The sequence below is a fragment of the Ranitomeya variabilis genome, chromosome 4 (assembly GCF_051348905.1).
Source record: "Ranitomeya variabilis isolate aRanVar5 chromosome 4, aRanVar5.hap1, whole genome shotgun sequence".
Taxonomy (NCBI): domain Eukaryota; kingdom Metazoa; phylum Chordata; class Amphibia; order Anura; family Dendrobatidae; genus Ranitomeya; species Ranitomeya variabilis.
The window spans coordinates 47,816,249-47,831,876 of NC_135235.1; the positions used below are offsets into that span (position 1 = coordinate 47,816,249).

The following is a 15,628-nucleotide window of genomic DNA, read 5'->3' on the forward strand; positions in this document are numbered from 1 at the left end:
TCATTCAGAGATATAGATATAGATATATATATATATATATATATATATATATATATATATATATATATATATATATATATATATATATATATATATATATATATATATATATATATATATATATATATATATATATATATATCTAATATATAATTGCCTAGAATACTACTTCCTGCAATTTGTGCCAACTTCCGTGGCTTTGTCCGGAGCTAATGTCCGGAGCTAATGTCCGGAGCTAATGTCCGGAGATAAGTGACGTCACCAGTGTCCTACACCCAGGCAGAGCACAGGGGCCCCAGGCAGCATATGGGGCCCCAGGCAGAGCACAGTGGCCCCAGGCAGAGCACAGGGGCCCCAGGCAGAACATGGGGCCCCAGGCAGAGCACAGGGGCCCCAGGCAGAGCACAGGGGCCCCAGGCAGCATATGGGGCCCCAGGCAGAGCACAGGGGCCCCAGGCAGAGCACAGGGGCCCCAGGCAGAGCACAGGGGCCCCAGGCAGCATATGGGGCCCCAGGCAGAGCACAGGGGCCCCAGGCAGCATATGGGGCCCCAGGCAGAGCACAGTGGCCCCAGGCAGAGCACAGGGGCCCCAGGCAGAACATGGGGCCCCAGGCAGAGCACAGGGGCCCCAGGCAGAGCACAGGGGCCCCAGGCAGCATATGGGGCCCCAGGCAGAGCACAGGGGCCCCAGGCAGCATATGGGGCCCCAGGCAGAGCACAGTGGCCCCAGGCAGCATATGGGGCCCCAGGCAGAGCACAGTGGCCCCAGGCAGAGCACAGGGGCCCCAGGCAGCATATGGGGCCCCAGGCAGAGCACAGTGGTACCAGGCAGAGCACAGGGGCCCCAGGCAGCTTATGGGGCCCCAGGCAGAGCACAGTGGCCCCAGGCAGAACATGGGGCCCCAGGCAGAGCACAGTGGCCCCAGGCAGAGCACAGGGGCCCCAGGCAGAACATGGGGCCCCAGGCAGAGCACAGGGGCCCCAGGCAGAGCACAGGGGCCCCAGGCAGCATATGGGGTCCCAGGCAGAGCACAGGGGCCCCAGGCAGCATATGGGGCCCCAGGCAGAGCACAGGGGCCCCAGGCAGCATATGGGGCCCCAGGCAGAGCACAGTGGCCCCAGGCAGAGCACACACCAAATCAGAGGCCGAGAGGCCCCGCCAACCAAATCGGAGGCCGAGGGGCCCCGCCAACCAAATCGGAGGCCGAGGAGCCCTGCCCACCAAATCGAAGGCCGAGCGGCCCCGCCCACCAAAGCGGAGGCCGAGGGGCCCCGACCACCACATCGGAGGCCGAGGGGCCCCGCCCACCAAATCGGAGGCCGAGGGTCCCCGCCCACCAAATCGGAGGCCGAGGGTCCCCGCCCACCAAATCGGAGGCCGAGGGTCCCCGCCCACCAAATCGGAGGCCGAGGGTCCCCGCCCACCAAATCGGAGGCCGAGGGTCCCCGCCCACCAAATCGGAGGCCGAGGGGCCCCGCCCACCAAATCGGAGGCCGAGGGTCCCCGCCCACCAAATCGGAGGCCGAGGGTCCCCGCCCACCAAATCGGAGGCCGAGGGTCCCCGCCCACCAAATCGGAGGCCGAGGGGCCCCGCCGACCAAATAGGAGGCCGAGGGGCCCCGCCGACCAAATAGGAGGCCGAGGGGCCCCGCCGACCAAATCGGAGGCCGAGGGTCCCCGCCCACCAAATCGGAGGCCGAGGGGCCCCGCCCACCAAATCGGAGGCCGAGGGGCCCCGCCCACCAAATCGGAGGCCGGGGGTCCCCGCCCACCAAATCGGAGGCCATGGGGCCCCGCCAACCAAATCGGAGGCTGAGGGTCCCCGCCCACCAAATTATTCTTACATTTGAATAAATAAAGTATATATGGATTCTAGACTCCCGATTCTTTAGAATCGGGCTGCCATCTAGTATATATATAATCTCATAATATATTATAACCTGTATGGTAAAATACCAAACCTGCATTTACTGAAATGTCATTTTCTGATGTCACCTCTCCTTTGCTGGTAGCTCAAAAATATCCACTCTTTCTGCTTTGCAGGGGGCACTGAATTATGTTTTGTGACAATTAGTACACATTTTATCAGTTTCCTTTTGATGCTGGATCTTAATGACTGTTCTAGTCTTTTCCATCATGTGCTTTGTGTACGGCGTTGTGCCCCCCCTGCTGACCCGGTCTGTATTTCAGGGGTGGCCGTGTGTAATATCCCTTCAGCAGCTGTGGAGGAGACGGCGGATTCTTCAATCTGCCATATACTGAACCTATATCGGAGGAACACATGGCTGTATCAAGCACTGCGAGAGGGGACGAGGGTGCACAGCGTGGAGCAGATCCGAGAGGTGGCATCTGGGGCCGCTCGTGTTCGGGGAGAGACGCTGGGTTTGATAGGATTTGGTAAGTTATACATTTGTCTGAATGGCCTTACTGATGCAGATAGATATATTGATTGATTTACAATCTGGCAATGTTTCCCCTTGGCTTTTGTAGCCAGAGAATGGGGCAGTTAGTGAGACTACTGCCCTGGTTTCCAAGTAACTATATTGGCTAAATATTGCCCAAATAATTAGCATTAATGACTAGAGAAATTGTCATGCAGTATCCAGACAAGTCGGATAATAAAGAAGGCATTTGTAAAGCCTCAATTTATGCTAGGAAAAAAAGATAATTCCAAAATCCCTGGTAATCCAGGGTGTAAATGTACCATCATCCCTGGTGGTGTGATATATATCTATATATATCTATATCACTTTCCTGATGATCGCCAAGGATAAGTAAGTCCCTGGGTGATCAGCTCATCTTCTTAAAAAACAAAAGTGGTAGTGCTCCCATTACAATCCTTCAAAGAAGGAAAAAAAAAAAAATATATATATATATATAGTGCGTGTATGTATGTATATATATATATATATACTCACCGGCCACTTTATTAGGTACACCATGCTAGTAACGGGTTGGACCCCCTTTTGCCTTCAGAACTGCCTCAATTCTTCGTGGCATAGATTCAACAAGGTGCTGGAAGCATTCCTCAGAGATTTTGGTCCATATTGACATGATGGCATCACACAGTTGCCGCAGATTTGTCGGCTGCACATCCCAAAGATGCTCCATACAAGGCAGGATGGATCCATGCTTTCATGTTGTTTACGCCAAATTCTGACCCTACCATCCGAATGTCGCAGCAGAAATCGAGACTCATCAGACCAAGCAACGTTTTTCCAATCTTCTACTGTCCAATTTCGATGAGCTTGTACAAATTGTAGCCTCAGTTTCCTGTTCTTAGCTGAAAGGAGTGGTACCCGGTGTGGTCTTCTGCTGCTGTAGCCCATCTGCCTCAAAGTTCGACGCACTGTGCGTTCAGAGATGCTCTTAGGCCTACCTTGGTTGTAACGGGTGGCGATTTGAGTCACTGTTGCCTTTCTATCAGCTCGAACCAGTCTGCCCATTCTCCTCTGACCTCTGGCATCAACAAGGCATTTCCGCCCACAGAACTGCCGCTCACTGGATTTTTTTTCTTTTTCGGACCATTCTCTGTAAACCCTAGAGATGGTTGTGCGTGAAAATCCCAGTAGATCAGCAGTTTCTGAAATACTCAGACCAGCCCTTCTGGCACCAACAACCATGCCACGTTCAAAGGCACTCAAATCACCTTTCTTCCCCATACTGATGCTCGGTTTGAACTGCAGGAGATTGTCTTGACCATGTCTACATGCCTAAATGCACTGAGTTGCCGCCATGTGATTGGCTGATTAGAAATTAAGTGTTAACAAGAAGTTGGACAGGTGTACCTAATAAAGTGGCCAGTGAGTGTATGTATGTATGTGTATATATATATATATATATATATATATATATATATATATATATATATATATATATATATATATATATATATATATATATATATATATATATATATATATATATATATATATATATATATATATATTTTTTTTTTTTTTTAAGGGGAGCACTACCACCTTTTTGTAAAAGATGAGCTGATCACCCAGGGACTGACTTATCCTTGGCGATCACCAGGAAAGTGGTTTTTAGCCAGACACACTAATGTTACTTGATGGCCATTCAGCTTAATTTTCCCTCTGAGAACCCCACCGTGCACTGTAATATTCACGGTAGGGAAGTGAAGGGGTGACGTTATACTTTAGTGTCCTGTGGGATTCTCCTTTCTTTTCCTTGTTGCCTATTCTGCTGCTGGTAAGACATTGGGTTTACATTTGTTCTAAGCTTTGTGTACTCTACTATTTATTCTAGATCTTGATATTTCCTTAGCACTGGTGGATGTAAGCTGCCACAATCTGTCTTTCTATCCGTAATCTCTAATCCCCAGTACTCCACAGATTACCATCATCTTAGCGCTCACTGCATTTAATTGGCTAAACCGATGTAGCTGGAGCGCTCACTTGACATGTAGCTAAGAGTCGCCGCCAGATTGGGCTGCCCTTGGGCATTGCGAATAATTTGCGAGGTTCAGTTCTGCACTCTATAGGGGCCTAAATGATGTCTGATCTGTTACCCGGCCATGTTGGGTTTCTCCTGCGCTCGGCGATTACGTGTGTGGTTATTGTACGGCCATTTGCACGGGACTGCTGTATGTGATGAGTTTGGTTCAGCTGACACCTCTTCTCCCGGTGATGTTTTTCTCTCACAGGTCGTGTAGGACAGGCAGTGGCCGTCAGGGCCAAGGTGTTTGGCTTCAATGTTCTCTTTTATGACCCATACCTGCAGGACGGGACGGAGCGCTCGCTGGGGGTGCAGAGGGTGTACACACTGCAGGACTTGCTTTACCAAAGCGACTGCGTGTCTCTGCACTGTAACCTGAACGAACACAACCACCACCTCATTAACGACTTCACAATCAAACAGGTAATTGGCCTCGACATTGCAGATTTAGTCATTTCATCCCTTTTATACACGGGGTTACATACACATTTCCATTACACAATCTGCACAAAAACATTGGAATAATCCTCCACTGCGCAGGAAGGAACGAGTGGAGCTGCTACTTTCCCCTATTTCTATTTCCCTAGCTGCCTAAAGTTACTCTTGTCAGTACAAAATGACTGTCCAAACCAAGCACAGGTGCTCGGTGCACCCTAGGTGTGGCTGAGCAGTTCAGTGCACCTTCCCACTTACTTTCTTTTTTTTCTGTCATCCTCCGTTTCCTGTAGTGTCAGAGCTGTCAATCAAGGAACAGGTGGGTAGAGAGAATTGGGAAAACTAGTAGGTGTGAACTGCGTGGCCACTACAAGGGTGCATGTGTTAGGTTTGAACAGTCATTTTGTGCTCACTCGCTTTAAATTAGAACCTTGCATACATGTTGACTCTATAGTGCATAGATGGCCAGACATGTAGCAAGGCTTGTGAATGTTGCTCTGTATACTGGTGAAGGAAATGCCGGTCCCCGTAGATTTCCTCCAATCTCTGTATCAAAAATCATTGCACAATGGAAAAGAACAGCGCGGGCACTTCTCCTCCTTCCTGTGACATTTTGCATCATAGTAGTGAAAAATGTAAGGGGACTCGAGACCAGAATTAACATTTATACCTAGAGCGAATTCTACTCGTATCCTTTTTTAAAATTACTTTATGGGGCTGCGATATTAGAGACGCGTGTTGCTTTCCTCTATTGTGTGTGCAGATTAAATGAATGAGAGATTATGGACAGTTTATGAAAAGGGCACAATACTCCAGTAATGCAACAGTCCAAACAGTAAAAATACTGAATTTCTTTATTGTTCCAGCAGTATAAAAAGGCACAAAAAATGGTTGAACACAATCGCACAAAAATTTAAAAAAACAGAAAATAAATATTTTCTATGCTCCCAGGCAACATGTTTCAGACCTACACGGTTCTCTGTCAAGCCTTGATAGTGGATATTTACTTTCTGCCTTTTATATTGTTGTGTTCAACCACTTTTTGTGTTTTTTGTTTTTTTTTTGTGTGCCTTTTTATACTGCTGGATCTATAATGAAATTATTTTAAGACGATGTGAGTGCTGTGTATCGTTTGGACTGTTGTCAACAGTTTAGTCTACAGTACAGCTTCTCTCCCCAAAGACTCAAAAGTGGTAGAGGAGAAGCATGAAGAGCCTTATTTTTGTGTATGGTGTGACATCTAGTCTTTTTTAGTCCTTTGGCACTTGAGTAGACTTGCCATCCTCTGCTGATTCTGACCCAGTCTATACGGTAAAGCTGGAAAGTAAGCTAAGCTGTTTGGGTGTGGGAGGGGATGTGGCTGCAACTCTCATCATTTCATGGAGACCGTGTTTGTTTTTTGTTTTTTTTCTGTCTATAAAGTCCCATTCAACTCTACTATAATAAATGGCGCACCCAATAAAGGATGGAGACTCGCCTCGCTAATATTGCATTAATTTATTCATTGGGATAAAGGATAGAATGGTGACCAGGGAATATCCGTGACTTAACTTTTATCCTATTTCCATGTGATTTATATTAAAGCTGTAATTGAGCGTTAAACCGCTGCACTTTGTCTGCAGATGAGGCAGGGTGCTTTCCTGGTGAATACGGCTCGTGGAGGGTTGGTAGATGAAAAGGCTTTGGCTCAGGCACTGAAGGAAGGCAGAATCAGAGGAGCAGCTCTAGATGTTCACGAGACTGAACCTTTCATGTGAGTATTACTGGATGAACGTGTATATGCAGCGCCCCCACCGCCGCAGGGCCGAGGGGTACCCGGAGCCGGGCCTCTGAGTCTCTGCTCTGGGGTTGTCACGGTGGCTAGGCCCGATCCGTGACCCTGCTGAGGGGGCGCCCAAATAAAGGGATGACAGTTCGGTGTGTGGTGCAGGACGCAATCAATCACAAGGACACAGGGGTGCAGTCTCTTTACCTCTTTACTGAAGGTTTCAGGGTCCTCAGTCCAGAGCGCTGTTAACAGGGCTGCCTGAGACCGGCCGGTCCGAAGGCACATCAGGAGTTTCCTTAACAGGTGGGAATCGGTGTCTACCTTCTAGCGCCTGTGTGTTGTAGTCCTTCAAGGCTGAGCTCCCGGGATAGTCCTCACAACTGGTTCTGTCTGTCTCCGATAATCGTTCTCTCCGTCCCCCAGGTGATATGGTAGGACGCACCCGTATGACGGGGTAGGCCTGGAGTTCTTCCGGGACCCTAGAGTCGCCCCTCTCCCACAACTGCCTCCGTTGTCTGCTTAGGTGATTTGGGTGAGACAGCCAACCTATAATTGGCTGTCCGGCCGTGGTTTGCAGTAATGCTTAGAGTCTATTACTTGCTCGGCGTTCCGGCCACCGACTGCTTGCACCTCAGAAGGATGTTGCCTCGATCTTACAACACGACTCTTTCTGGTCCTATTGCCTCTTTTCTGTATTCCCGTTGCTCACTGGTTTGTGCTGCTGCTAGGAGTCTGCCAGGATCCCATCCCTGACAGGTCCTCTCTCTAGCTCTCCCCAGTTAGTTCTCACTCCCTTCCTGTCCAACCCCCAGTTTTACCAGAGTGTGAGGAGTGGCCTACTAGATAGAACCACCCCCCCTGGTGGCCGGAGTGTGAAGTGTAGTGTGTGTTACCTGATCAGGTGAACTCCTTTAGTGCAATCAGACGTAACATCACTCCCCTTGGTGGCAGAGCGACGTTGCTGCAACGACCAGGACTCTGGGGCGCTGCACTCCCCCCCCCGGTTAAATCCAGTACTCCCGGACTGGGAAAAAAACAAGAACAACAATGCATGTTAACAGGAAACGCACAACAATTTGGAATATCATAAACAGTCAAATTTAACAGTGCTTCCCTTTATGGGAGGTGAGGACTCTTGAACGTTGCAAAGGTTAGGTCATGCACAGTTTATGACTCTCAGTTCAGTGGTTGAAACAGCGGGGACCCCGGGTAAACAAAGGGGTCCCCATTTAGAAGTTTTGGAGCAATTCACTGTCCATTACTCCGTTGTCCATTTTTAAAATCGGTAACAGAAGATATATACACAAACATTTTCAACTAAATAACAGCCCTCATTAACACCTCTAAGTTTTGTAGCGGAGGGCAGTTTGATTCTGAGTGCTGCGTGTGGACCTTCGCAGCACAGGGGTTGCTACCGGCCTAACAGGGCCCACTATACTTGCTACCCCTGGTGTAGTGTACTGCCTGCTAGCTACACTTCTAGTGAATCTGGGTAGCACTGGCAGGCTGAAGCTCTCAGGGCTGCGGCTGCCAGCAACAGTGGGTACGGCAGGCTCGCCGATAGCAGAGGGAGGATTTGCCAGTTCAACGGTCGGCACGGTATCTTCAGATAGGGCTTGTTGAGGTTGCGGGGCCGGGTGATCTGGTACCACCATTGTTTCTGGTGGGTCCGGCTGGTGGAATGTTAGAACAGGGACCACGATGGCCTGGTTTATCTGAGTCCAGGACTGGGGAAAGTCTCCAAGGACGGTGTGGATCATCTTCTCCTTTTCCACAGGCGGGGAGACTCCTGGGACCGGGTCCCTCTCTCTCAACTTATCGGGGCAGACCTTAAGGTGATCCCTGGATATCGCTGTCGAGGTCTCCCCTCCGTCCTTGCTGATGAGACAGACCTTCGTGTTGTCGAAATCGGATGGCAGGATGGTATACGGTTCCGCTTCCCATTGGTCATCGAGCTTGTGTAGTCTCCTCTTTCGTTTGAGTACTTGCTCACCAGGTGCCAGGGGAATTGCGGGAGCGTGCTGGTTATAGTCCCTTTCTTGTTTTTGCCTAGCCTGGGCGAGACTTCTTTCCACGCACTCCTGTACTCTGCGGTACCTTCGCTGCCTTTCTGCGTCCCAATCTGCATCCGGCGAGGTATCTTCGGGGACTAGGACCCCCATGTCCAGATCAACGGGTAACTGGCTAGACCTTCCTCGCATCAGGTACGCTGGAGTACAGTTGGTAGAATTTACTGGGATGTGATTGTACATATCCACCAAGTCAGGCAGCTTTGTCGGCCACAGGTTCCGTTCCTCTACGGGCAAGGTCTTCAATAAGTCGATCACCACTTGGTTCATCTTTTCGCACATCCCATTGGTTTGAGGATGGTACGGAGTAGTTCTAATCTTCTTACACCCGTACAGTTGGCAGAACTCTTGGAACACTTCTGCTTCGAATGCCGGTCCCTGATCGGTCAGCACCTTCTCCGGGTAGCCGTGGGGCCTACAAAAGTACTGCTGGAAGGCCTTGGCGGCAGTCCTGGCCGTTAGATCCTTGACAGGTACAACCACCAAAAATCTGGAGTAGTGGTCTACAATGGTAAGAGCGTAGGTATAGCCTGACTGGCTAGGTGTCAGCTTCACATGATCCAGCGCGACCAGTTCGAGCGGCCGTTTGGTGATGATAGGCCGCAGGGGAGCCCGTTGGCTGCCACGGTCCTTCCTGCGTAGGCTACATGGACCGCACTCCTGACACCACTTCTCAATGGCTCTCTTCATGCCAACCCAATAGAACCTCCCTCGGAGTAGCTTCTCTAGCTTCCTCCATCCGAAGTGTCCGGCTCCATCGTGGTAGGCTCCCAGAACCATGGGCGCATCTCGCCTTGGCACCACTATCTGCCGCACCAATTCATGAGTGCGTGGGTCGATGCTCCTCCTGCACAGCTTGCCATCATGGATAAACAGTTTGCTTCTCCCCTTCCACAACTGTTGGGTTTCCTGTGGATCATCTGGGCCGGGATGCAACCCTGCCTGCGTCAAGAGCTCTTTCACCCGACGGACCGCGGGGTCACCATCCTGGGTTTCCGCCCATCCGTGATGGGGCAGGGGATTCAGCGTGGCATCCGGTTGGTTCTTGTGCCTGTTCTTCACATGATGAGAGTTCTGAGTGGCTTTGGGGCGATGGAATGCAGGCAGCTCCACCTCTTCAAGGGCCTCCGGGTCTTCTCCCGTTTCTGGCAAATTGGACATTCGGGACAAGGCATCGGCATTGGCATTCTTGTGTCCTGCCCGGTACTTGATGGTGAAATCGTAGTTGGACAGCCGGGCCATCCACCGCTGCTCCAAGGCCCCGAGTTTGGCGGTATCTAGATGCGTTAGCGGATTGTTATCCGTGAAGACGGTGAATTTCGCGGAGGCCAGGTAGTGTTTGAACCTCTCTGTCACTGCCCAGACGATGGCAAGGAATTCAAGCTTAAAGGAGCTGTAATTGTCAGGATTCCTTTCCGTGGGACGAAGTTTCCTGCTGGCGTAAGCGATTACCCTCTCTTTGCCTTTCTGGACCTGGGACAGCACGGCTCCCAGTCCTACATTGCTGGCATCCGTGTACAGCACGAACGGTTGATCGTATTCGGGGTAGGCCAGTACCTCTTCTCCCATCAGTGCCGACTTTAAGCAAGTGAAGGATTCCTCTAGCTCCTTGTTCCAATCAAACGGGGTGTTCCTCCCCTTGGTCTTCTTTGGTTGGCCCACCAACAGGTTTTGCATGGGCACAGCCTTCTTGGTGAAGTCCTTGATGAACCTCCGGTAATAGCCTACCAGCCCGAGGAACTGCCGGACTTCGTGAAGGTTGCTGGGCTTTGGCCAGTCCTGGATCACCGTGATCTTGTCCGGGTCTGGGGCCACTCCCTCGGCGCTCACCACATGGCCCAGGTACTGCACTTTTGGTTTCAGCAGATGGCATTTGGACGGTTTCACCTTTAAGCCAAAGTTGGACAGGGCTTCAAACACCTCAGCCAGGTGCTTCAGATGGTCTTCGTAGGTCTTAGAGAAGACGATGACATCATCCAAATACAGCAGTACGGTTTCAAAGTTCTTGTGCCCCAGGCAGCACTCCATCATCCTCTGGAACGTCCCTGGAGCATTGCACAATCCGAAGGGCATGTAGTTGAATTCGCAGAGACCCATTGGTGTCGTGAAGGCCGTCTTCTCTTTGTCCGCCTCCGCCACAGGAACCTGCCAGTACCCACTGGTGAGACCTAAGGTAGAGAAGTAGTTAGCAGATTTTAAGGCAGCCAGAGACTCCTCTATCCTGGGCAGTGGGTATGCGTCCTTATGTGTAATGCGGTTCAACTGCCTGTAATCAACACACATCCTCATTGTACCATCTTTCTTTTTAACAAGGACTAAGGGAGCTGCCCAGGGGCTACAGCTGTCTCTCACCACCCCAGCCTCCTTCATTTCCCGCAACATGTCCTTGGCACACTGATAATGAGCTGGGGGTACAGGGCGATATCTCTCTTTTATGGGTCGGTGATCTCCCGTGGGGATATGATGTTGGATCCCTTTCACCTGCCCAAAATCTGAGGGGTGTTTGCTGAATACCTGCTCGTACTCGTGAACCACCCTGTAGGCCCCCTGTTTTTGATGGGATGGGGTAGAGTCAGTGCCCACATGCAATTCCCGACACCAGTCTTTCGAGTGCTCTGCAGAACCGTTGTCCTCCGCCACGTTTGACGGGACCAAGGGTTCAGGTGTCTGTATCACGCTATTATTGACAGTGAACAGTTTGGCGAGCGTGGTATACTTGGTGAGGTGAACCTCTTCCTCCCCACAATTGAGGACACGTACGGGCACCCTCCCCTGGCGGACATCAACCACCCCCCGGGCGGTCAGAACAGTAGGCCTATTGTCTGAATATACGGGTTCCACTAAGGCCTGGTAGTCCTTACCCCTGAGGCCTATGGCTGCCCGACACCATATTAACATCTCACTCCTAGGGGGTATCGCGATGGGGTTTGAATCACTCACAGTGACACGGCCAATCTCACCACCAGTCAGCTCTACCTGCTGTCTCTGCATCAGAGCTCTGATTTCTTTATGCAGGGCGCGTTGTTCACTGTGACCAGCGGTTTCTGCTACCTGTTGCAACAAAACAATGACTTCTGCAAGACAATTTTCTATAACATTAGTACCGATAGTCATCATGGGATTACATTCTCGGCGGTCAATATCAACAATCACAATCCCTTGGGCTTTCAATTCCACCCACCCCACCTTGATGGTGGCCTCTTTATACCCCACCTGTGGCAACGGCTGACCATTACTGGCTATTATGGTGAAATCGTCATCAGGGCCACGAGTAATATCGGTGTCCTCCCAATACCGTTTATAGAGCACGTAAGGCATAGTCGTCACCTGAGAACCGGTGTCCAGCAAAGCGTTCAGGGGGATACCGTCAACCACTACAGGAAGAACTGGTCGCCCTCCAACGTATTTGGCTCTCCAATGCTACGGGCCTGACCGTCCTACTCCTGGGGGTTGGCCCTTTGCCCCAGGGGTTGCTCGTTTAAAGGACAGTACCTGGCAAGGTGGCCCACCTGATGGCAGCGGCGGCAAATGGGTCGTCCGTCCTGATGGAAGCGATCGTCGTTCCGGCCTCGGGTCGGCGGAGTCCTCCTCTGTCGCATCCAAGGGACATCCTCTTGTCTGGAGGCCAGCTGGATCTTCTCCTTGGGGGCCTCCTGTAGGGACTGTACCGTCCGGGTCAGGGAAGCAACGCTCTTGGTCAGCTCCTGCATTTGGAGGCGAAGTCCTGCGGGGGAGTCGTCCTCTAGGCTCTGGGCGTCGGCCTCGGCGGCAACTGGAGCATCTGACGCCACCTCCTGGTGGTATGTGAGAGCGGGGCGCCTGGGTGGTATTGCGTGGCTGGGCTGTCGCTCCTGCAATGCCTGGATAGCTTTATCTTTGAATTGCGCAAAAGTCAAGTCTGGATTCTGCATAGCCAGGAAGTGTAATTGGCTCCTTTGGTGATTGCACAGGAGCCCCTCAATGAACCGCTTTTTCAGAAGTTTATCCTCATCTTGCATACTGCCGGGGTCACTCTGCTTAATGGCCCGCAGCGCCTCCTGGAGATTAAGGGCATAGTCCCGTAAGCTATCCTGCGGTCTCTGTTTGCATCCATAGAAAGTCAGTTTAATTTCTGTAGCAGTACGGGTATCGAAGGTGGCTTTAAGCTTGGTAAAAATCTGCTGTGCCGTTCCCTTATCCGCGGCGGGCCAGGACTTCACTTCTCTCAGAGCCGCCCCAAAGAGTTGGCCGATTATCATATGGACCTTCTGAGGCTCTGTCAAGGGATAGAACTCGAGCAGGCTGCAGATCCCTTCTTTAAAGTCAGTGAATGTATGCGACTCCCCAGAGTATCGTGGGAGCCAGGCCGCTCCGGGCAGGTACGGCATAGAGAAGGGCATTATAGCTTTTGTGTTAGCGGCAGCGTCCGACTGGCTGAGGGGGGCAGCGGGTTCTGCGGCAACCGGTGGTTGTACTAGGGCCGCGGCGTCGCCCGCTGCGGGGCCCGGAGGTGCCCCTGCGTCCCCGGCTGCAGCCTCCTCCTCCCGACTCTGACATGGCTGGCCCCTCCTCCACTAACCTGCTAGAGGTCGGAGTTCCTCTTCCGGGATTGGCACGTTACCGCGCTTTCTCGTTCCGCGCTTCTTTGGGCCGGTTCCGCCCACGAAGCTAAGGCTCCTCCCTCCGTGCACGGCAATGCGAATCGTGGCGGGAACTCTTGGCGGCAATTGGCAACACACAGTTCTTGCAATAAAGCACAGTCCAAGCACAGTAAATCACAGTTCCAAGGCACACATGACCTAATTCTTCAGGCTTAAGTAGATCCTGTTCGTGACGCCAAGTTTTGCAGCGCCCCCACCGCCGCAGGGCCGAGGGGTACCCGGAGCCGGGCCTCTGAGTCTCTGCTCTGGGGTTGTCACGGTGGCTAGGCCCGATCCGTGACCCTGCTGAGGGGGCGCCCAAATAAAGGGATGACAGTTCGGTGTGTGGTGCAGGACGCAATCAATCACAAGGACACAGGGGTGTAGTCTCTTTACCTCTTTACTGAAGGTTTCAGGGTCCTCAGTCCAGAGCGCTGTTAACAGGGCTGCCTGAGACCGGCCGGTCCGAAGGCACATCAGGAGTTTCCTTAACAGGTGGGAATCGGTGTCTACCTTCTAGCGCTATGTGTTGTAGTCCTTCCCTGCTGAGCTCCCGGGATAGTCCTCACAACTGGTTCTGTCTGTCTCCGATAATCGTTCTCTCCGTCCCCCAGGTGATATGGTAGGACGCACCCGTATGACGGGGTAGGCCTGGAGTTCTTCCGGGACCCTAGAGTCGCCCCTCTCCCACAGCTGCCTCCGTTGTCTGCTTAGGTGATTTGGGTGAGACAGCCAACCTATAATTGGCTGTCCGGCCGTGGTTTGCAGTAATGCTTAGAGTCTATTACTTGCTCGGCGTTCCGGCCACCGACTGCTTGCACCTCAGAAGGATGTTGCCTCGATCTTACAGCATGACTCCTTCTGGTCCTATTGCCTCTTTTCTGTATTCCCGTTGCTCACTGGTTTGTGCTGCTGCTAGGAGTCTGCCAGGATCCCATCCCTGACAGGTCCTCTCTCTGGCTCTCCCCAGTTAGTTCTCACTCCCTTCCTGTCCAACCCCCAGTTTTACCAGTGTGAGGAGTGGCCTACTAGATAGAACCACCCCCCCTGGTGGCCGGAGTGTGAAGTGTAGTGTGTGTTACCTGGTCAGGTGAACTCCTTTAGTGCAATCAGACGTAACATCACTCCCCTTAGTGGCAGAGCGACGTTACTGCAACGACCAGGACTCTGGGGCGCTGCATATATATTGTGTATGTCCTTAGGATGGATCAAAAGTGTATCCTAGACGTCTATAGGGGTCACAGAGAAATTTCCCTCAAGGTCTGATCCGCGTGTGCCCAGCCACTGTGACCACCTCGCCCACTGACACTCGACTGATCTCGCATTAAAGGGGTTGTCCACTACTGCAGTTTTATCAATTTAGGACCCCACTAATGTTGTGGGCAACCACTTTTTTTAATCTTTAAATGGACTAGGTAACCGTATTGAGAAGTGTTCACAAAATGCTTTTTTTTTTTTTTTACATTTTACAGATATGCTCAGGGTCCTCTAAAGGATGTCCCCAATCTGATCTGCACCCCACACACAGCATGGTACAGCGAGCAGGCGTCCCTGGAGATGAGAGAAGCTGCAGCCACTGAGATGCGCAGAGCGGTCACAGGTGAGGTGCATGCTTCTTTTGGGAAGTGGCAAAATGCAAAAGTTTCAAAAGCTTGGGATTAAAGTGCAAACTAAAGTTCATTTCAACAAATCAATGGCAGGAGAAACCTTAGTAATTGTGTAAAAGGAGCTGTGCAGTGTGGGTGCTGGGAATAGACGGGATTATGGCTCCAATCCATATGCGCTAATTGGGGATGAGCAAACGTGCTCGGTGATACTGTTGTCACTCGAGTATCACGGTGCTCAGATGTGCTTGTTCATCGAGCATTGGGCGGTGCTTGATGGAAAATGCTTTCCCACCCCGCAAACCAGTGTACTCCCTAATTACACTGCGACCAACTATTGATTATCAACGCTGGACACCTGGCAAGAGCTGTTCCTCTATGCCTTGGAGGTGTTGTACTGCCCTGCCATAGTCGTCTTGTCCGAGCAGGTTTTTAGTGCTGCCGGGAGCGCCATAACAGACAGACACTTTCGGTTGTCAACAGAAAGTGCGGACAGGTTCACTTTGATAAACATGAACAAAGCCTGGATTAGCCCCACTTTTCCAAACCCAGATGACAGCGTTACATGAAGTGTTTTTAATGCTCAATATTTCACAGAGGCCCTGCAGTTGTTACCTTCAAGGGTCTATGGATGAGCCACCTTATGTTTTCCTGGCTTTGCACTATGGTG

The 15,628-nt window shown here is 51.4% G+C and overlaps 1 protein-coding gene across 8 annotated transcripts in view; it reads left to right on the forward strand.

Moving 5' to 3' along the window:
• The window catches only part of CTBP2 (C-terminal binding protein 2), a 96,759-nt gene that overhangs the window by 70,468 nt on the left and 10,663 nt on the right, over nt 1–15,628 (forward strand). For all 8 annotated transcript variants that reach the window (XR_013214457.1, XR_013214456.1, XM_077258456.1 and 5 more), the window contains 4 exons: nt 2,193–2,399; nt 4,672–4,886; nt 6,521–6,651; nt 14,827–14,954. Coding sequence is in view for 6 of the 8 variants with exons in the window: in XM_077258456.1 (XP_077114571.1) it covers nt 2,193–2,399; nt 4,672–4,886; nt 6,521–6,651; nt 14,827–14,954 (681 nt within the window). In the remaining 2 variants the exon portion in view is untranslated. The remainder of the gene's footprint in view (nt 1–2,192; nt 2,400–4,671; nt 4,887–6,520; nt 6,652–14,826; nt 14,955–15,628) is intronic.